This window comes from Annulohypoxylon truncatum (assembly GCF_022578515.1).
Source record: "Annulohypoxylon truncatum strain CBS 140777 unplaced genomic scaffold F4807scaffold_60, whole genome shotgun sequence".
In the NCBI taxonomy this organism is placed as follows: domain Eukaryota; kingdom Fungi; phylum Ascomycota; class Sordariomycetes; order Xylariales; family Hypoxylaceae; genus Annulohypoxylon; species Annulohypoxylon truncatum.
Genome location: NW_025953846.1, coordinates 22,604 through 43,716, shown reverse-complemented (window position 1 = coordinate 43,716; position 21,113 = coordinate 22,604). Strand labels below are relative to the sequence as shown.

Sequence of the window (21,113 nt, the reverse complement as noted above, 5' to 3'; positions counted from 1 at the left end):
TTGATATGCTTTATAAACCGGTAGGTATATAGATGTTACACCTACAATAGTTATATGAATACACCGCACTTTGATCGTATGCCAGTTCCTAAACATGGTTAAATGTGAATAATCCAACTTGAGCACCTAAGCATAACATCATATAATCCTCACGAATACTTATTTACCTAGGTAGTCATGATGTGAGTAACGATGATTATCCAAAACACCTAGTGAGAACATGACGCTACCTAGGGAAATCTCGATGGATTATATAAGGTAGGGCTAATTCTTAATGGAAACTTACGCTGAGATATAAACATGGAATATACTTCAATGTTTGTGATGTTAAAGGCAAGTCAAGGAATGTTAGTAAACTAGGTATTCAACTCCGCCCTGCTTCACGTCGAATATCCTGAGCTGTGTCTAAGCCTTTGTTTCTCGTATATCTACCACTTGGTAATGTACGGAAGCTTGCTAGAGTTTCCGAGACTTAGTCGTAGAAGCTTTCAGATGTAATCTTAGGTACGCTCTTGTCAGAAAAGGGGAGTGCTGGATAGTATATAAATAGGAATGCCCTCCGATGGTCCTCATTATCGAGCAACACCCATCCTTCTGTATTTTATTGATACTTTAACGAATGTTTTATTCCCTTTCCGCTCCTTTTTAGCAATGGATGGAACTCGTTCATATAATAATATATGGACCTTAGACACGACACTATTAACATCATAAACAGATATGGTTTCTTCTAGTTAAGTATAAATAGGGCCAAACGGGGATATGGACTTTGATGTCCTAGAGAATTGTTTCCTCCACCGTAAGTAATATTGGCTGAATGCTTTGAAATCATTGAATAAAAATGGTATGTGTTCTAGTAAATGTACCTACGCTATCACGAACTCCATAATTCCAGTAGAGGTGGCTTCGTTTGAAACTCGTCGATATCAATTATTCATACAAAGTAACGACAATTCTCAGCATAATTTTAGGCGAATTATGCCTAGGTAGTAAACAGAATATCGAATTTTCTAGCAAATATGTGAAAACAAAGGCGTGGACGGCAGGTAAAATATATCATATACGATACCCCTAATCATCAACCGCAGGAAAAGAAAAGATGCCGCACATTTCTTTCACGACGTCACTAGCGTAACATCGGGGCTTTGGAATTCAACGCCCTATAGGGCGCGCCCATATATATTTCGGCACATGCTAGTATTCTGTTTTCGGTACTCGACGGACAAGCGGGAGCCCCACCCCTTTCCGATGGCCGGATCACAGTCACATCATCGCTATTGTTAATCGATGAAAGACATTCTTATTTAGCAACTGGTAAGACATCTATAACATTCATATATATAGATAGTTTTAAGCTTGTGCATATCTGAGGTTTACAACATATATCTACCTAGTTATCTAAGGACATTGAGCAAATATCAACATGGCAGCTCCAATCCCCGAGGCGTTTCGGAATATCAAAGCCCTAACCTTCGACGTCTTCGGCACCGTCGTAGACTATCGCACCTCGGTTCCGCAAGAGCTCGTGAGACGAGCCCGGGAGAAGATAGAATCACCTGGATTTAGCTCTTTGCCAGAGGCACTGCGGACTCGGTTCAAGGGGATGACCGAAGAGGACTGGGCCAAGGTGACTCAGGAGTGGAGGATTAGCTATTGGGAATTCACGCGGTCCTTCGTGCCCGGCAAGTCGGAGTGGAAGGACATCGACGCGCATCACTACAGCGCCCTGCACGAAATTCTACGCAAGTGGGGACTCACCTCGATCTACACGGACGACGAGGTGCGGTCTATAAGCCTGGTCTGGCACAAGCTCAAGCCGTGGGACGACTCCGCGGCAGGCATACGGAGGCTCGGGACCCGATACGTCACTTCGACGCTGTCGAACGGCAACCAGTCGCTTCTGCAAGACCTAGACGTCTACGGTGGTCTGGGCTTTCGGAAGATCCAGTCTTCCGCCGATTTTGGCGCGTATAAGCCGCATCCGACTGTGTATCTGGGAGCGGCAGCGGCACTTGGAGTTCGGCCCGACGAGGTTGCCATGGTTGCCGCCCATCTTGCCGACCTAGCCGGCGCACGCGGGACTGGGCTTCGAACGATCTATGTGGAGCGCCCCCGCGAAGAATCGTGGGGGCCCGAGGAGCAGCAGTATAAGGAGGCGCGGGAGTGGGTTGATTTATGGGTTAGTGAGGGCGAGGAAGGGTTCCTCGAAGTAGCGAGAAGACTCGGGATACCCGAGTGAAGCGCGCATAGCCCAATTGTAGGCCTTTCTGAGCCTTGTTAGACATGGGGGTTCATGATCCTAATCATGAGTGTTCTTTTTCTTTCTCCGCCATGACTAACGAGAAGTAGCTCAAATGATAAGTGACATCTCGTAGCAGGATGCGAAGAAAATTGACAACCCGATTCGGCGACCTACGAAGATTTTGAGCCCAAGTGCCCGGATGCTCCACCGGAACCTAGTCTATATTCAATACCCTAAGTTCCTGCGGAAAATCTGAAAGTAGCGGTGATGTCGTACACCTCAGGCGCTTTACCCATTCGTGGTCCCAGGAGGGTGGAAGATGCGGCAAGTCCCGATGACCGCGGCTCCCACGTGCATTTATCGTGTATTTCGGGTGGTATGCAAGTTGCGACCTCACACGATACGCTTTACCTACCTATGAACACCGAGGTCTGTATTGGCACTAGTCGCAAAGGGACTCGGATGCCGGATTGAGAATAGCCGATTGTCTTTGATATGCTGTACATAGATTCTGCGCGTAATCAAGCGTCCTGGTCTGCGTTAAGCCAAAGTTATAATAGTGGGAATGATAAGTGAGAAGTGGGAGTAATTGAAGAGCGTGACGCTGTATCTGTGATGTAGTGCCCACGATTTTTGCTTCTTTGGAAATCTAGTCAAAGCCCCTTTTACCCGGTTAAAAGGGCACCACTATTGTATCTGAGCCACAACTAACGACCCTCGAATATTGAGAGTAAATTGACCCCCTGTTGGTAAGCGCATAGTTTATGCATAATAGAGGATTTTCCATGTGCTCGAGCATATTGTTGGGATCCGATAGCTCCCCGCCGACTCTGTTGAATCACTCGAGATGGGATAAACAAGAACTTGAAATATCCACGTTGCAATTCAACTGGGAAGTTGGACGTGATGTAGAGGAACTTGGCCCTCTTTACGTAAACGACACATTGCTCATATGAGAATGGCTCTATCAGATACGCTTTGTAAGCGTAAGCAAAGCTTGGAAATCAGGAGTTTCCGCGAAATCCAAATGCGCCCCGTCTCAATCAGAGAGATCGGACTTGAGAAAGTTTGCTGCTTGCATCTCATCACGTCCGCTCTCCACCAAGGTAGGTTTAGATAGGAACAACACGAGCGCCGATACTCCAGTTCTATGGCAACGCCGCGCAAGCCACCAAGGCATCCCCTATACGACTTTGCCATTCGCGACAAGCGAGCGCATGCATGATGCGGAATTGTAAATTAAGCGCCGCGAAGTCTGTTACGTGTGGAAAGCTCTGGACAGAGTGCAGCCCCGACGTCGTTCTGAGAGGTCCCGCCGCCAAGGCGAGAAAAAGGCGCCTGCAGCTGTGAAACATACTGTAGCGAAGAAGGTGATTGGGAGGACTCAAAGACCAGCAGAATTGTGACGGTAAGATCGAATAAACTACGTCGTACACGCAGTTATATGTGCGTGCGCATACGGTAGAACTTCACCTCTCGGGTCGACCAATGGCAACCCTAACGGTGACGAGAACGATTGTGGGCGGCCGATGAGGGCAAGCATCCTAAGCGAAGTATGTGCCAGTTGCAGTTGATAGGTATGCGGCCACGCCTATTCGTCGTTTCCCCTTCATGACCTGTAGGTATGGTAACATTGCCGCGGAGTAGAATGAGTTTTGACAGAAGGATTCATCGTTGATCTTGAAAATGCAACAGTTAAAAAAGAGTATTAGCGAACAGACCAAGTTTTGGCATCGACAGTTGTAATCGTTTAAATTTTCCTTTTTTTTTGAGAGAGAGTGGACACTTGAGGTGTCTGTCTCGGTAGTGATATACGACGTTAGTTCAGCAGACGGATCTCGTTCTGATCTGTAAAAACTAGCGGGAGCTAAGGTAATCTGCCTGTCTTAACTTCTTTTTCAAATGTCCGGTTGTCGAATGGTTTTCGAAGCCATACCACCCTTCTCGGACACTCTCCTAACATACGAGAGGTTCTCAGGCAAATGTAGGTAATGTAGGTAACGAATGCCTCGGACTTAGACGATCCGTATTCGATAGTATATGAATATGCAGACCCGGGGAAGACATCTTACAGGGTGAAAGCCGCCGACATGCTTGCGTACGTAGTAACGGCCTATGCAAGGTCTTTCTTTCCAACCCCTCAACGCAGCGAAAATCGGATGCTGTAGCTCCCCGGCACGGAACGCGGGTTAGTGCTTGCTTGTACGTGCGTATACCGGCGGTTGAGCCTCATTCGTTCTCGAGCCGGGTTGTAATATTCCCAGATTCTTCAGGCTTCAGCGGAACGCTTGTTCAAGAAGGGATCTCCTTGCAAAAGAATAAAGGAACGAAAACACCAAGCCTCTATTCCCGCACGAAATCGACAGAGATCTTGACGAGGACTTGGTGATAGGTGGGTTTTAGGAAATACGAATTTCCGAGAGGAAAGGAGAAAAGGAGAAAAGGAAGAAAAAAGTGAAGCAAAGAAGGTAAGTCAGCTCCGACATAGCCTGCCGCAGGTTTTAACGGATTACCTGTTTTCGAAACGAGAAGAAATTCGATATTCGAAAAGGAACCAGTGCGGTTGGTCCCATTAGATTGCATCACCCTTATTTTATATACTACTCTATGACCTCAAACCTTGGAAGGAGTTGTATCGAGCCGGGAATTATCTTACATCAAGAAGGCCGAGGCATCTGGAGTCGTAGTCGGAGTTGTAGTTGTAAATGTAGAAAATGCAAAGTATCCAAGTATCTCTAAAAGGTAACCTTAAGTAAAGGTAATGGAAGACAAGGTAGGAACTACATAGGTAGTTCCTACCTAGGACGGAATGTACCTATCGTCCTACATGTAGGTAGGTATTGATGTAGGCGTTACAATAAATCCTCACCTGCACCTTCCGCTCAATTCCACCATGTACATTACATGCGCATACATGCCGCACCGAGCAACTTATTTTTCTCCTTCTCTTCAAAAACCCCAGTCTTTTTTCCCACTTGCATACATACATACAGAGAGAAAAAAAAAAGGTCGAAAAATTCGTAGCATCTGACTGCGACGACACATAATCTAGTATTGCAACAATAAATATTTGTTATTACCTCTTGGCCGTACGCACATACATATCTATTCAATACTTACTCTATTTAATCTTGAAATCAACTTTCCAATATCGATTACCACCCTTACTATTAGTCTATTAAGAAATCCGAAGCCAACATTTCAATTTCATCAACGTCGTGCCACACTAGATCAGTATTGAAATCGACAAGGTTGTTTATTATTGACTTGATCCTTGCTTTCTACCTGCTGGTTACCTCTTTAGTACGATACGATACAATCGCAAAGTGGAACTCGGTTCAGCCCAGGGAACCCGCCCGCGGCACCTACAGCGTACATCCCGACAGAAGACTATTAGAAAGAGGGAGAAAAACAAAGTAGGGAATCGAAGGGGTCGTCGAGAAAGAACAGGAGACTATAGCGACATTCGCCGTCGCCGTCGCCTTCGCCGTCATCTTCGCCGTCATCTTCGCCTACCACCGAATAAGGCCTCCTACTCCATATCCAACTTTACCTAGGTGTATCATACCTGCATACATACATATTCATCGTCGAAACTCCGCAAGAGCTACACTATTAGGGTTAGCGAGTTAGTGGGTAGTGGTCTTTCTTCCCAGCGCCCCCCTCTGGTACTGAGCTGGGAGCTGGAATTGATTGGTCGGCTGTTTTGTACCTCGCCAGGGAAACATTGGCTTTGGGTCCTTCTCCACCTCCGCTTCGCCATTCAAAAATCATCCCGGCACGGGTACTGTACCGCACCTCCGGCTAGCAGCGAAACTGAGCCTACCAGGCCTGCCTACCCAGGTACTGCTAGGTAACAAGCCTAGGGAAGCCTAGGAAACCTAGCAAGCCTAGCAATTGTTGCTGGCATTGGTGCTGGCATTGGCTTACTTTTCGCTACCTGGTCTCCTTTGGCTACATTGGCATTCCCCATCCCAGGTTCCCTCTCAACTGTATCGGCCGCCCTAGGAGTCTGGAATCTCCCTATCTCATGCGCTACCATCCGCTACCACGCTTAATTTTCCAGAGCTTAGGCCCTTCCCAAAATCTCAATTCTCCACAACACCCACTACGTACTACTACTAAGGTCCTATCTCTCCTCATCTCTTACCTCCTGGCTCCTTGCTCCTTGCTCTCTTCTCCCCCTTCTCCATTTCTTGTCTTGCTCAAGCTAAAAAGTACGGACGTTGCTGCGATCAATTCAAACGTTCTTGTCTCCTCAACTCCGACGAATTGACTGGTGCCGCTCCGCGTGCCCATCCCATCAACCATCTACAACCATCTTCCATCTACTCCGCCTCCCGCCGAATCCAGCTTCTCTACATAGCCGAATAGCTCTGCGGCCCGACGAACTTAGCCACCTCGCCTACTGTCCGTGCTGAGTCCGACATCCCTAGGTCTTTCCACGACCTTTTTATCTCCTACTCCGTTTCCATTCTTTCATCATTCTTAGATCCTGAAGAATCTTGCCTGGTCCTGAGAGACCATTATTTATTTCATCATGGCGGGAAAAATGGTGCTATATAAATTGGTGGTGCTCGGTGATGGTGGTGTTGGTAAAACAGCTTTGACAATTCAGTTGTGTCTACAACACTTCGTTGAAACTGTGAGTCTCTCCTGTAACGATTTCGCCCGCGGCCTTCTCTGTGTCGGCCGCGATGGTATCCGCGCGCGACCAGAAGCGTCAAATAGTCGCTAATCGCTAACAACGCAAAAATAGTACGACCCGACAATTGAAGACTCGTATCGAAAACAAGTCGTTATAGATGGTCAAGCGTGCATGTTGGAAGTACTAGATACTGCTGGCCAAGAAGAATATACAGCATTACGAGACCAGTGGATCCGGGATGGCGAGGGCTTCGTACTAGTTTACAGCATTTCGTCCCGGTCGTCGTTCTCGCGAATCAAGAGGTTTCACCACCAGATCCAACGCGTGAAAGAATCGTGTTCGGCATCGCCTACTTACCCTGGCTCTCCGATTTCTACGGTAACGCCTGCCGCCGCCGTACCTATCATGCTAGTTGGTAATAAGAGTGATCGAGTGACGGAGAGAGAGGTCTCGACTCAAGAAGGCCATGCTCTGGCGCGAGAATTAGGGTGCGAGTTCGTCGAAGCATCGGCTAAAAACTGCATAAACGTCGAGAAGGCATTCTACGATGTCGTTAGAATTTTGCGCAGACAGCGACAACAAGCGTCCCGACCGATGCCGCAAACCGGCCGCCCACGGCCGCAGAATGGAGAAGCTCCCCACAGGGAACCTGGTGATAGGTACAGAAGGGGCCGCCGAGGTGGAGGAGGAAACGGAGGGCGCTGCGTCATATTATAAATGGGCCTAATCCTTAGTATTACGTGCGCACTCGCGGCGTTCGCGATTGACGCGCCGATGACGAATAATGCCTAACATGTATTGGATTGTCATGGTATCCTTCGCGCGCTCTAGACCATCTACGACCTTCGGATGATGGCAGCATCAAACATTCACACATCAGATACCACGAAAGCACTTTGGCGATACTGTGTTCATACTTATTAAAGGGCTATTATATGCCTCACCTTACACTGCACTCTATACATCTACTAGCTTTCGAATTGGCGAACGGCGTACGAACTAAAAAGCGGCATCATTGGGCGCAAGTACCTCTGGTTTCCTTAAGCAGGGACGAAGACGTGTTTTGTTTTGTTTGGACAAGACAGGCGGATGGCTATGATGGTGTTTTGGAGTCTCGGGGCGTGCCTTACTCAGGTTAAACCGAATTTTGCTAGTCCAGTTTTAGGCACCCTTATCGAGACATCCGTGTTGTCGAAGAACATGTGTTGGGGATATTTACCAATGGTCGATTTCTTGCTTGGAAATCTCAAAAAGAAAAAGCGCTGCAGTATTGTGGTTCGAGGCCTCGGATCTCTTGGTCTTACCTCGAGCCAGCTACCACTATTTACTCGAATCTAGAGAGCCTACGTACGCTCAATGAATTGATCTATCTACTTTACTTTATTTTCGTTCTCGTCTCGATGTGTCGTTACCGACTTTTCCTATTTTTCTTTTCCCCCTTGAATATCAATTGTGACTTGAGTGGTCTCCGTCTGGATTGGAAGTTCTGTTGATTCTCTTCAGACGAATATCCCCTAACCATTTCCTAGACCAGGCTAATAGCTTCAGGATTCTAGGAACTGCAAGAGGCCAGCGCTCAACAATTACAAATTCCGACGACGCCCTACACAAATCGCTAATCCTTCGAAGCACACGGAAAACTACTACTAATGGGTGCTGGGGCGTTGCGCGGGAACCGGACCGGGGGTCGAGGCCAAGCGTAAGGCCCATAATCCATCGTTTACCCACAGGGGCCTGTGTACCCAGAAACCGCATTCACGATACGGGGGCTGCCCTGTACAATGGAACGGGTATAACCCGTGTAACAGGATGGTAAACGGTCGCGCTACCCGGAGCATTTCTAAGATTTCTAAGCACACCTCGGGCGAACGGTCTGCCGAGACTCTTGTTTTTCTCGATCGACCGGTGAAGCAGCATAGTGGTTGGGTTACAGATCGCGGGCTCTCTGGCAACCAGGTAATTGAATGGTATGCATAATTACGGCATGTATGACAAGACCACTTATGTACTAGTATATTGGTATATAGAAAAAGGGATACCCAAGTTCCATGCTGCCAATCATAAGTCTGGGCCATTCTCAAAACAGTCCCAAGCTTGTAGGTCGCAAGCGTTGTGGGGATTTTTCATTAAGTATTAGGCACTGAGAGGTCCTTGAAGCTGGTATTGGATTAACATGATCTACGTTTTAAAGGAGCCTCTGGGACGGTAATATCGTTAACCTTGTTCTGTTCGGCATGTAGACCGAACTTGGCGCCGCCTCCAATAAACAAAACAAAACGAGGTCAAGACGGGAGATAGACCGACCACAGACCGAGCTACGGAATATAATGGGCCTAGCAGTACATATAACGTCGAGTTCGCTTCTACTGAATCACGGACGATGTTCTTCTGCACAGACAGCTCACTAAATAGCATATGTACGTGCGCCGAAGCGGCGCGGCAAGGTTCCTCTAGTTTGGACTAGGTACATAGGTATATGAATGGGTGTAGTGGGAAGGGGGAAGGTTTTTTTTTTCTTTCTACGCCAGTCGGTAATTTTTTTCCCCTCCGTTCTGGCGCCGATCCTGATGGCTGGGACAGATAGAACCCGGATGCTGCCAATGTATAGATATGCTTAGCCGCGCAATTTACCAAGGATGTATGTAGATATGTAGTGTTCTTGATCTTACGGCATATGCTACATGGCACACGACAGCGAAGTGACGTGACGATACCCGACATATCAGCGCCAGTCAGCGGTAAAGTTCGAGTCTCTAGATGCAAGGCGGTTATACTCATCACGAGGATAGTCGGCTGAAGAGCATGCACTATGCACACTTGCGTACCAAGTAGGTAAGTATGCCGATGTCCCATATTCTGCTACCATATATGGACCTGGATATGAAGAACTCAGGTACTTGTGTGTAACCTGTCAGCATATAGCATGCATCATCGTTTCCCTTTCCATCAATACAGCCCTTGGCCGTCTCGCTGCGTGCATTAGGGATTGCGCAATTCTCCAGAGTCTAGATACGGAAGAGGTTAAAAAAAAAAGGGGAGTAGTAGGGAGTAGGGAGTAGGGAGTATAGTGTTATCAAATTAGACTACCTTGATGACATATGTGACTCGCTTGCTCTCTTACCTTAAGCAGTCTGGTTGGTATAATGTAATAATGCAAGTATAATGCACTATACCTACTTCCGCGTTTTGTATGCGCCAGCGTGCACCTACTTTCCGCTCTACATACGCTAAGAGGAGATAGCTTCTTACGGGGGCAGCGCTAGAGTTTGACGTTTGCATCGAAATGGGGTGATCAATTCAAACTTGAATGGGACTAATCCTTGGAAACAACCCGCAATCAGATACATGATTTTATATAGGGGTTCCAGTATAGAAACGAAGTAACTGAGCATGGGACAGAAACTTCAAGCGGCCCTTCCTGCGGCCAGCACATATCGGCATGTACATATGTATGTATGTAAATGTACCGACAGGACAGACCACAGTTCTATCCGCTAACCTTGTAATGAGTACTTGGGTCTACTAGGCAGGCTGCTAGGCCAGTTAAAGTTCCAGGTAGCAGCTTAGTAGGCTGCTGGTCTTGCTAAGTAAGGTAAGCGGAATCCACCGGACGGAGGACCTTCATCTTTATTTCGATTCAATTGGATGAATTAATTTTACATTCTGACCCTTTTACTTATTCGCTTCGTTGGACCCCTCCTACTCCTCCATCCATATGAACATACCCAGGACCAGTCATCCTCAGAATTAAACGACAGCCGACCTTAATATCGTCCAATCGAATAACATGCCGTACATTACCACCTCGGTCTTCTTTTCTAGTCAATCAATCGATGCAGATCATATACGTTCCCAGGCTGCCAGTCTGGCATTATGGTTCAACATGATGGATGTGCAGGCATGAATAGGGCAACACTTAACTCCAGATCAAGGGGTTCAAAAGGGGGAATTTCCTCTCGAGCGTCGATGCCGGGGGCTTGGTTCTGTTATTTCCCACTGACCCTCTCTCAAAAGCCTTGGTCCGTCTGCCGGAACTCGGAATGTCAACCCGATGTGGGACCTCTTGCGTGCAGTCCGTGTACTTGGGTGCTTGGATATGACAGAACGCGATCTATCATCTTGATGTCAAAAATCTGATATCTCCCACAGTTCGATGACTCTTGGTTTGTCCCAGTCTGTCCGAACGAACATGCCGCCGTTTATTATTAAGAGGGTCCTGATCTGACCTATCACATTTACGTCTGGCACAGCAACTCGCCTTTCCAACCTACATATGTACAGACTGCGTAGGACGATTATACGGTCTAAGCCTTGTCAGTCTTAGTCAGTTCGGAAACCTCATCAAGCTAGGATCGCCGGATAAGACTGGCCAGCTCGACAATGCCGAGAATATCGTGCCCGCTGTTCTGTCTGCTATTTATGTGAAAGCACGGAGCACATAGCGGTCGTCTAAAATCTGTCGTAAGACTGGCGGATTGCTACGCTCGGCTCTTCCCGCGTCTAGGTACTCCTGTCGCCCCTATTGACAATATTTCGGTCTCGAGTGGGAACAACTGTGGCAACTTCGGGCCAGCCTCTGCCCAACTTTCACGGGCCGGCATGGCATTGTTCGCCGTAAGGCATGGCTCTGTTTACGTGTGTCTCTACTTACATCTATCCCGGTCACTATCCTCGAGCTCGGGTTAGTTAGATACCACTTACGGCAAGATGGTGGAGAAAACCCTGCAGTACCTCATGTCGGCTATCACGCTTAGTCTCACGTTTCATTGGTATCACCATGGCAGCATGGGAATATGAGTTGCCAACCAGGCCAACCTCGCAACCGCCAACCGTTTCTCTGGTAGCATTGTGGGGGTTCCCGAGCCAAAACGGAAGGTCAAGTGTTTCCATTGTAATGAAAATGTGCTTTTACTTCGTCAGGGATATATTTTCATCATCAACCTTGCATCACGTCCTTTCATTGACTAGGAGCATTAGAAGTATTCGCATCACCTCAACAAGAAGATATGCCCTGTTGCTCACGGTTGCAAGAGTCTCGCTACGAAGATTTTAGGCATCCGTCTTTTCCTCGACTCGATAGGCAATACGCTGCGCGCCGACAAGTTCATCCGGCACCAGTGATGACGCCAGGCTGCTTTCTAGGTATTACTCGATACCTCGACCAACTGTTGTTTAACTCGACTCAACCAACTTTTGTTTTGTTTCACCGCCGATATCAATGCCAATACGGGTCATTTAGAGGTGAAGGGGTTAGCCCCTTGCTCGGTGACATCAAACCACCTCTGCCAAAGGAAAGGTTCAGCACAACTCCATCTCTTTCTGATGTCTTGCAGAGTTGGTGCCAGTAAATCTTACAACGAAATCCTGCTATCTCTTTGTTCGATCTCGTTTTCGGGTCCGAGTTAATGATGGCGTTTCTCTTCCCCATTTGCCATCGTCGACTAGTGTAGGCAGCGGTAAAGGCGTTTACGGCCGCAATTGAGGATACCCTCCACGATAATAAGCCATGGCTCCGGGCGATCGGCCCCCAGGCTGTAGGTGTACGACCCCACAGCTTAATCTTCCCAATGCCATGGACGCGGCTTGCGAACTCTGATTCATCAATCCTACCTTATCAGACGATGATTGTTTGCCTTGGAGACTCGTGATTGTATGCCGTGGAACAATGCATCAATTTCCGGAATATCTGAAAGGGCGATGGAAGCCATCACCTTGTTAATCCCTCCTCTTTCAGCCTCTGCTCAGAAGACAGGCATTGCGATCCTTTGCAGCGTCAGAGGGGCCTGTTCGGTTCGTCCCCGCGTGCCACGCTGGCTCGAGCGCGTGTCCTCCTGCACGCAAGAGTGACTAGCGTCATCAAACCTAGAAAGCTTGAAGATGGACACGAGTTAAAAAGGGATTCTGCTCGTAAGTTTACTGAGACATGTGTAACTGGCGCCTAAGCAAGTGAGCGTTACGACATCAACACGTGGTGCATGCTTACGGCGCAGATACCTGGTCGTCCGAAAGGAATAGCGATTTCTGCCGCTTCGGTCGTGCTGCAGAATTCCACAACCCATATGGTCCGATCTGGCATATGCTGGCAGTTCTCTAGAGTCCTTCGAGAAAAATTTTCCTATTCTATCTTACAAATCCACTCTCCTAAACAGTGTTTCCTCCTTCCTTTCTTGGCCGGGCCGTCCCGTCCTACTATCTCGACCGGTGTATAAAACGCGGCTTCAATTCCAGGGTTTGCGATCCTTCCCGGAAGCGGCTTCTACTGGTTCGCCCTTTAAGTCCTCGGCATTTACGATAGGCGCGGCTGTCCTATGTCTGGCTTATGTGTTGACCGGTCTGCGAATAGGAATCAATGCATACCGCCGGCTAATGCTTAGGAACGATTCCGCGAGCTCTCTTCATCTTTGCAACGGCCGATGCGCACTAACGCTTCTCCGTCTGGTGATCTTACCGCTCATACTCGGGCGTATGTATCTCCTTGCATGTAGGCACTCGTATTTCGGCGCTGCGGAATGAACTCCGACGACCTTGCCACAGACGCCGGTCTCACTTGGATAGTTTCGGGTCTAGCTTATCGGCGAACTCCTCACGTCGAGTCTCCGCTGACGCGGTGCTTATCCTTAACCACACGTGGGATTATGCATCACTAACAGCCCGTGATCTACTCGCGGGGGTCACCTTTGCCTTATCCGGTAGGTCATGTGAGATCCAGGAAGCCTTGTTTGGCTAGATACCTACTCAGATTTAGGATCTCTTATTTCCTCCCGTCGTCATCGTGATATGGGCTCGTCGATAGTCTTGTTAAATCGTGCAGACCGTGTGCATATGTATAGGTTGATCTACCAGAGGGAAATATGGAATTTGAAGTATTGGTCCAGGGGTGTTGTCTCCTGAATCAGCAACCTCGCGATCCCGCCCCACTGCCGCCTACTTGATCTGATCGGAAAATTCACGTAATAAGAGTGTGGGAGGTATGTGTGCACGTCAGAGTGCAGGAGTGGCGGCATATGGCTTGTCTCATCCACCATACCTAACCCCCACGGGTGATCCAATCTTACATTCCTTTACGTGGGTAGATATGACCCTGAAATCTAGATAGGGGAGCTCGCCGCTGCAGCTACGAACGCCCGCCTCGATGCGGAGTAAGCAAGCAAGCGTGTTTTGACAACAGGAACTGTTCTGGAATTGCGGAGTGCATCAGGATAGATCTAGGGTTTAACCCCCCCTTCGCCTTCGTCTCGAAGGGGTTATGATCTTTCTTTTCGTACCTAGGTATCATACCTGCCTGCGCGGGTAGGTATATCCGGGAATATCAGTTTGTTCACTTCATGTGTCTAATTGGATACTTGACTCTGATAGGTCCAGGTGATCAAGGTCTTGGTTTTCGAGGACTTGTGGTTATGCTTTTTTATACAGCGTATGAATTCCTAGACGCTAACGAAATGTTTATGCAAATTTGTTATCTATAAAGGGTTACAAGGTCTGGATGAGCATGAGGCTATATACCTAACATTCCTTTACTTTATGTTGTCTTTACGTAAGGCCAATTTCTCGTAGTCATTTGTTAAGATACAACGCCTCGTATTTTTAAAGGCTCTCGACGCTTTTTTCTCGGCCATTAGGGGGCCCAGAACAAGACTGAGTGAGAACCGGTACGTGCCTAGGTAGTTGTGAACACCTACCTAGGTAGGTACTTATAATAAATATAGGTAAGGAGGAAGATCTAATAAGCCATCTATGACATTAGTATCCATTAATACTAAGAGCCCAGTGTATCTAGTGAAATAAACGTAGGGAGAATGCAAGTAGCTCAATATATATGCATTGATCAAACATAAGTCTTAGGCCGAGTGTTCCCATACTTGATGAGAAAAGGGAAATCGTGTAATTTATGCAGTCCAATTTACCAATTTGAGATCTAGGTGGACATGTAGGAAAGCTGTAAACGTCTAGTACATACGAGTTTATGCTTACTTGGTATACTTGATGCTAATAGACTCATTTCTCTTATGTATCATATCTATATACATCACGTACCACATTCCTTGTCACGTCAAACCTCCACACGTGTTGCCGGTTACTTACTTACACTTACTGACCTATTCACCTACACGCTTCACCTTAACTGTCCTAGGTAATTACGGGGTCCTATAAGGGGTTCCATCCTGAGGTTGCCCTCCCATGGTTCCCGTATGTCCGGTCTCGGAGCACCGACGCGGGCTTCCTGGCCACCCTCCACCCCTTTCCAAGCTTGAAAATATCCCGAGCCTGGTACCTTGCATTTGGAATTTCTCCTACCTCTCAGTCTCATGAGCTAATTATAACGTTGCCTCCTCACCTACACACGCGGTGATGATCGTATAGGTAGCCGGTAGGCAAGGAAAGAGTGCGGCAAGCCACGTTGATGGTATGTCGGGGCCCGCGCGGCTGGACCCTTGGTAGGTAGGTGACACGTGGGTAGGGACGGCTACGGGCGTCAGGCGTCGGGACTACGGGTACGGGCAGTTGGATGGGTAGGCTGTCACGGGCAGGCGAGCGGTGATGTGGTACACGTCTGCGCGTGTAACTACACGCATACTTTACGTAGAGGTGTACCTGTTTCCTTGTATCACGCCACGCGATTTGAGGGAGATAACTAAAGGGAGGGAGAGAACACAAGAAGAGAAGATGGATGAAAAATTTTACCTGGATAGGTACATGTGAGTGAGTGTTGTGGCTAGGTGGCTAGCTCTATGTAGGGGCGTCGCGTATACGAAGATAGGTATGACAAGTATGAGCCGTCAACACGAGATATCTGCCTTAGATAAGTCGCCCGTCGCTATTTAGGTAATATTTTAAATCGACGAGCTGCAGATGCGCGAGGTTGGGAGGCGGATGAAGGTGTGCTTAATTAGGTCACTTAAACCAAGTAAGTTCATATGACGAACAAGTTCTTCATAGCCCCTTTCCGGGGAAAAGGGGGAGGTGGCATGTTGTACCTATTGGAAAAAAGGTAGAATTTGGCAAGATGTATAAGTACCGGGCATTTTATCCCATATATCGGGCGTATCCATCCGACTATGCCTTGAATTAACTACGTACAAGTAAATCCTGTGTAGGACTTTCTCTCGTTCCCTTGAAGATGTTACATACATGAATTATTGCATCTCTACCATTATATGAGCACCTAAGTCTTCTTTTATACATCTGCCCCTTTTCGCTTCTACGCTCCATTTCAACTTCTCCTTTCCACTCTTAAGCAGGTGAAATACACCTGCTTGCCTAAGCGCCCCGTATGCCGCCACCCCATCGGACACCGATACGTGCAGCAGGCAGGCGAAATGTCTGCGGGGCGAGTTGCCTTGTGGCCTCGCTTCGCGGACCTACTACCGTGGCGGAGGTTTGACAGCGTTCACACCCGTACCTCCTTGCATATACGGTGCCTATCATCGTATGTTGTCGTCTCAAGAAGCTGAGTGAACGACTATTTCGTTTCCCTCTCCCCGCTTCCCCGACCCCCTTTCCCAAAACCCATATATAATAGCCCATAAAAGATATGAAAATATCATAATATTTATATCCATAGATGGATAATGAAGGAATTCGTTTCGTGCCCAGTTTCCCGTCTTTTGAGCATACAAAAGTGTTTAAATGGCCGTAATAGGTCATAGCTAGAGTCTGTCGTGCAACTATCACTGCGTAGCGTGACACACAGAATCCAAGTCTCGATAATCGTGTTCCTACCATCGAAAAGTGATACGAGATCCCCTCTCCAGGATCACGTAAAGTGAACTGCAGTTAGATGCGTTATCCCCAAGATATTTTGCGAACTGTTAGAACTAGGTGACGAGACCAACGCCAGTTGGCATAACCAGACATGAACCGTTACTAGGATTATACGCAACAAAGTAGATTAGGCAGTAGTTGTAAAAGCCATTGGCTTCAACCAGGTCATCACCAAAACCAAGCGTAATACATTACTTAAAACTCAGATATACGGGACTACTTACCTACGAACTTCATCTCATAATTCACAAGGTCTAAGTTACAACCGCTGGTGATCGCGCAACCACAATGGTGCGTTGAACAACATCGCATTTTTTTCATCTCTACGCCTCTGAGGCATCATTGATAAAGGGAGGGAGCAATACGTAGCAAACGACAGCTCCGCCAGCCGCGATAAATCGCGATACTAGCAACCGGGTGCCATTTTTAGAACTTGCTGCCCCCAGAGTCGTTCGTATCTCCAAGCCCGAGACGCCGTGCCTATAAAAAAAAGATCCAGCCCAGGCCCTCTCCCGCCGCATCGCGAAACGGGTGGTACGAATAAGAATTCGATAACAGCAGCAGGCTTCTCGATTGACCCGATAATAAGGAAGACAGGTGAGAAAATAAAAAAAGTCCAGACTAAGGAAGTAGATACTAGAAGTAGTTTTAAGATAGACGAGTTATATCCCCCCCATTCCCGCGTGTTTCCCATAACCTGTCATGATACTAGACGTCACGTTAGATTGCGGCTAGATTACTCTCGCAAGACATTTTCGTCCCCGAATGGACTGCTGTTCCGTTCTGCGGAGGACTTGCGTTTGCCGTCTACCGCCCGCTGAGACTCTCCTATTACTGCGCTGAGGGAGCTCTTTTTCTGGTGACCCTGCTTAGGTGGATCAGCAAAGGGACCCTGATCAACGCTCGGCGATTCCTCGATAATCGTCGCCGCGGCTGATTCTCTTTCCTTGCTAGTATCGATGAGCTGTACTAGGGGCTCCGAGTTCTCGGACTCTACAGCGGTGGCGGAACCGGAAGACTTCGATTTCACGTCAACAGCCTTAGGCCCGCTACCAACGCGGACAACCTGAGGTCGTACGGCGGTTGCTGTCGAAGCGCTAGCGTTCTTGAAAAATGTAGCCCCGATGCTGAAGGCTGGCGATACAGGCGGCTGTTCGTACTTTTCGTAGTCGACGGCTGGAACGGGCGGCGTTGAACTGCCGCTAGTACTACTAGGGGCACGAGATTTAACGCTGACGATAGAGGGCTTGAGGAAATTGCCCTTTTGAGCCGGGAGAGGGGAGACAATGGCGTTTTTGCCGTAGATGGTAGATGCAACACTAGAGCGTGGGGCATAAGAGGTTCGGGCCATGGATGAGCGGTCGGTGTAAGCAGAGATGCCCGAGTACGTCGAGTCACGAAGGTCTCCCGGGACGAAGAAGTGTTGCTCATCGAATGGCGAATTGCTGCCCTTGTCCGAGTGCGCAATTGGGATTGGGGGGACGGGGGGGACGAGTAGCGTGGGCGACGTAGGCGTAGCTCGGTTAGTAACGCCAGGGATGTATGCGATTTGGATGATGTTTGAAGCGCGAGTGAGAACAGTAGAGGCGATAGAATGTACTGTATGCGTCGAGGTTCGTTTGGATCTCCTCGAAGCAAAGTCGGCCTCCATACCCTCCTTCGACTGTTCGACGTCTCCTTGCCATCGCTCTGGCTCGTACTGTCCTCTCTTGTTCTTGATGCAAAACCTCCAAACCAAGTACGTAATGATGGCGACGGCTGCTAGACCGCCTATTACACCACCTACGATAGCACCGACGTTTGGCCCGCTGCTGGGCTTGGACGAGGAGGTGGTTGCTGTTGGGTCGAGTGCGCAGAAGGCCCTCGGACACTCATTGCACGTCTGGATGGTAAATGAACAGGATTCATTATCGGCGCAAGAGGGGCAGGTTGGCGATGTATTTTCACAAACCACACATCCATTTTGTCTCTTAGAGAAGGAGGATGGAATATCTTCGTCTGATGTTTAGGTATTAGACAGATGTTGGAGGTGGAGAAAGATAGTGGAGAGAGAGCTAAACTTACCGATAGAGAAACCGACGAAGCCGGGAATGCCTGCCATGATTATCTGCAGAAGCAAAGTCGAGATAATGTACGAAAGGGAACCCAGACAATCGAGATATAGGCAACGTCGAATCGTCTGCTCGTCAGGGATCTACAGTAGGATACTCTAACGTCGATGAAGAAGTCGGCTTGGCGGTGAGATCGACCCAATGCAGATCGGTCTAACTGACTACAGCGCTTCGATTGGCGATTGATCCAAGCGTAACGTGCAACCAAATAATCGCTCCAACCTTTTCCAGACTTCCCTAGACTTGTTTAGATTTCCAGAAATTACTTGGCGATATCGGGTCGTGGTCGTCGTGTGTCGTGAATTAAGTGTTGATCGGAGTTTGGCGTAAAAAAGGGGCGCGCGATGGCGTTGGGCGGGTACGTGTCGCTCGTAAGAGGCGGGTTTCGATTTTGATTGATGGATTGATTGGAATAAACGAGTGACAGAGAGACTAGCTCAAAGAAATGAATTCGAATAAAATGCAACTTATGTTGCCATCAGAATAACATTTAAAAATGTCCACTTTAATATCGATTGCAACTCGTGCACGCGATATTGTTCTGTTTGGTGGGAATTGGCTCGAGTATGTGGCAAGTGGAAGATGAAGAGAAAGACGACGAGGATTGGAATTGAATCCCGCACGACGGAGTGGGCAGAGGGGGGTGGAGGAGTGGAAGAGTGGAAGAGGATAAGGGTGTGTGGACGGGTTGAATGAGACGGGGATGGAAGCATAAATGGCAAGGTCTGCAGAGCCTACAAGGTTTAGTTCGGCTTCATTAATTCGTTGATTGAGGGATAGCCCTGGTTTGTCCTGAACTTTCCAGGTTCACACCTGCCTTGACCTGCCCTGACTTGCCCTGATCTGCCCTGACTTCCCTTTAACTTCTTGGGCGAACTGGGCGAAACACCCGCAAGGAACAGGAACGAATGGAGCAGATTGGACAAATTTGGACCCCAAATTGCGGGCACACGGCGGGTACGTACTTCAGGACTGTCGTACGAAATAACAAAACTGCCAAATTAGGCGAAGCAAACTGGTCCGGAATGATCCCGTCGCCCGTTCTAATTGGTTCGCTAGTCGTTGCTAAATAATCTTTTAGCACTTTTTAATGTTCTTTCCATCCCATCTTTGTCCAAGAGACATTACGACAAAGCGTAATATGATAGGTCCTTGAGGTATTCGGTACGAAAATGCCAGGGGGCAATATGAAGCATTTCCACATTTTTTAAGTGCTCATACGATGTATCTACGTACCATATCTACATTGATATGCATTTCCAGTATGCGTATGCCAAACTTACATCAATGATCTATTATCAAAGAAAACAAAAGATATCTTAAAATAACGACAATAAAACTCAATGAACATTTACAAAGCTAGGTAATCAAACGTGAGATCTAAGGTTCTTACAATAATGAACGAGTTCTTGCACGAGCGAGTAAGTGTAAGGCCAGACCACGGGATCTACAGTCCCACGCAAATGGGGGCGCTCGATTGTGTACGAATTCGCTTGGCCTCCCTGCACGTGAGGACCTAGGTTATTTTGATTGAACTTATGTGTGTATTGCGTATACCACCTACGCTGCTATGCCTAATACTATGAACATGTAGGTAGTATGTCGTACTCTAGACTCCGAATCAGGTCTTGGTGGTGTACGGGCAATATATCTTTAAATGACCCGGCCCCTCTGCCGCCATCTTGTCGAATGGCCTGTCCGATTCCGGAATGGAATGATGTTGCCAGTCCCCTGGGTCGGACAATTAATCTGATCTAGGCGATTCATGGTGCGCGTTGCTGTTGGGCTGCAGCCCGATATCATCGTGGCTCCTGCTTCCCGATAGTATGGTGATTGACTGCCGGGTCTTCCGGGAGAAATCATGGGAAATGAAGACTGAGCAAATTACCTGAGTGCTGGCTCATGGCAGCAACCTTAAAATTATAAACTGGGGTGTTTCCCCGGATTGGAAGTAAAGTTAAGTTTGATCTGATTAACTTAGTGTGTGTTTGTTTCTATGAAGAATAAATGGCTTTCTCATGACATGCCAACTGACATGAAGTTATTGCCCTCCTTGCTTACCTAGCTCCTTAGTCATCTTAGAAAGTCTAGACCATCTGAACAATGCGTGATGAAATTAATAGGTAGGCTTACCTACCAGTATATACGTGTTCGGTCTCCGTTCCGACCTAGTATTACATAATTGTGATATTAAACTGCAACGCCTCGAGGGATGCCCTTACATGAGCCCTATCCCAAATCCCGGCAATGACTATTGGGAAAAGCAGAATGCTGCTTACTTCTGCACGTAATGTTTATGTGAAAATTCGAACAAGCAAGGGAAGTCTTAAGGATTTTCACTTCGATATAA

At 47.8% G+C, this 21,113-nt stretch overlaps 5 protein-coding genes across 5 annotated transcripts; 3 read left to right on the top strand and 2 right to left on the bottom strand.

Annotated features, from left to right (window-relative positions):
* The first annotated feature begins 1,195 nt into the window (after positions 1–1,195).
* F4807DRAFT_353635 (haloacid dehalogenase) lies at positions 1,196–2,714 on the top strand. The gene has a single exon (XM_047995491.1). The coding sequence runs from the start codon at positions 1,424–1,426 to the stop codon at positions 2,237–2,239; it is 816 nt and encodes a 271-aa protein (XP_047848817.1). The 5' UTR covers positions 1,196–1,423; the 3' UTR covers positions 2,240–2,714.
* A 3,936-nt stretch (positions 2,715–6,650) lies between these two features.
* F4807DRAFT_353628 (ras-domain-containing protein) lies at positions 6,651–7,793 on the top strand. Its single transcript, XM_047995490.1, has 2 exons — positions 6,651–6,887; positions 7,002–7,793. The coding sequence occupies exons 1-2, from the start codon at positions 6,783–6,785 to the stop codon at positions 7,605–7,607; spliced, it is 711 nt and encodes a 236-aa protein (XP_047848816.1). The 5' UTR covers positions 6,651–6,782; the 3' UTR covers positions 7,608–7,793.
* On the top strand, positions 7,794–8,279 carry F4807DRAFT_353623 (uncharacterized protein). Its single transcript, XM_047995489.1, has one exon. The coding sequence runs from the start codon at positions 7,980–7,982 to the stop codon at positions 8,226–8,228; it is 249 nt and encodes an 82-aa protein (XP_047848815.1). The 5' UTR covers positions 7,794–7,979; the 3' UTR covers positions 8,229–8,279.
* Positions 8,280–9,292: 1,013 nt separating this feature from the next.
* Positions 9,293–9,835, bottom strand: F4807DRAFT_447997 (uncharacterized protein). The gene has a single exon (XM_047999903.1). The coding sequence runs from the start codon at positions 9,741–9,743 to the stop codon at positions 9,351–9,353; it is 393 nt and encodes a 130-aa protein (XP_047848814.1). The 5' UTR covers positions 9,744–9,835; the 3' UTR covers positions 9,293–9,350.
* Positions 9,836–17,388: 7,553 nt separating this feature from the next.
* On the bottom strand, positions 17,389–18,753 carry F4807DRAFT_454749 (uncharacterized protein; the record flags this gene model as incomplete). The annotated part of the gene is made up of 2 exons (XM_048000619.1): positions 17,389–18,650; positions 18,717–18,753. 2 exons carry the CDS (start codon positions 18,751–18,753, stop codon positions 17,389–17,391), a joined length of 1,299 nt encoding a protein of 432 aa, XP_047848813.1.
* Positions 18,754–21,113: the final 2,360 nt, after the last annotated feature.

Coding starts and splice junctions, on each gene's coding strand:
- F4807DRAFT_447997 (XM_047999903.1), bottom strand. CDS start 9,743: ATGGGACATCGGCATACTTACCTACTTGGTACGCAAGTGTGCATAGTG.
- F4807DRAFT_353623 (XM_047995489.1), top strand. CDS start 7,980: ATGGCTATGATGGTGTTTTGGAGTCTCGGGGCGTGCCTTACTCAGGTT.
- F4807DRAFT_353628 (XM_047995490.1), top strand. CDS start 6,783: ATGGCGGGAAAAATGGTGCTATATAAATTGGTGGTGCTCGGTGATGGT. Junction 6,888..7,001: donor TACAACACTTCGTTGAAACT/GTGAGTCTCTCC, acceptor ACGCAAAAATAG/TACGACCCGACAATTGAAGA.
- F4807DRAFT_353635 (XM_047995491.1), top strand. CDS start 1,424: ATGGCAGCTCCAATCCCCGAGGCGTTTCGGAATATCAAAGCCCTAACC.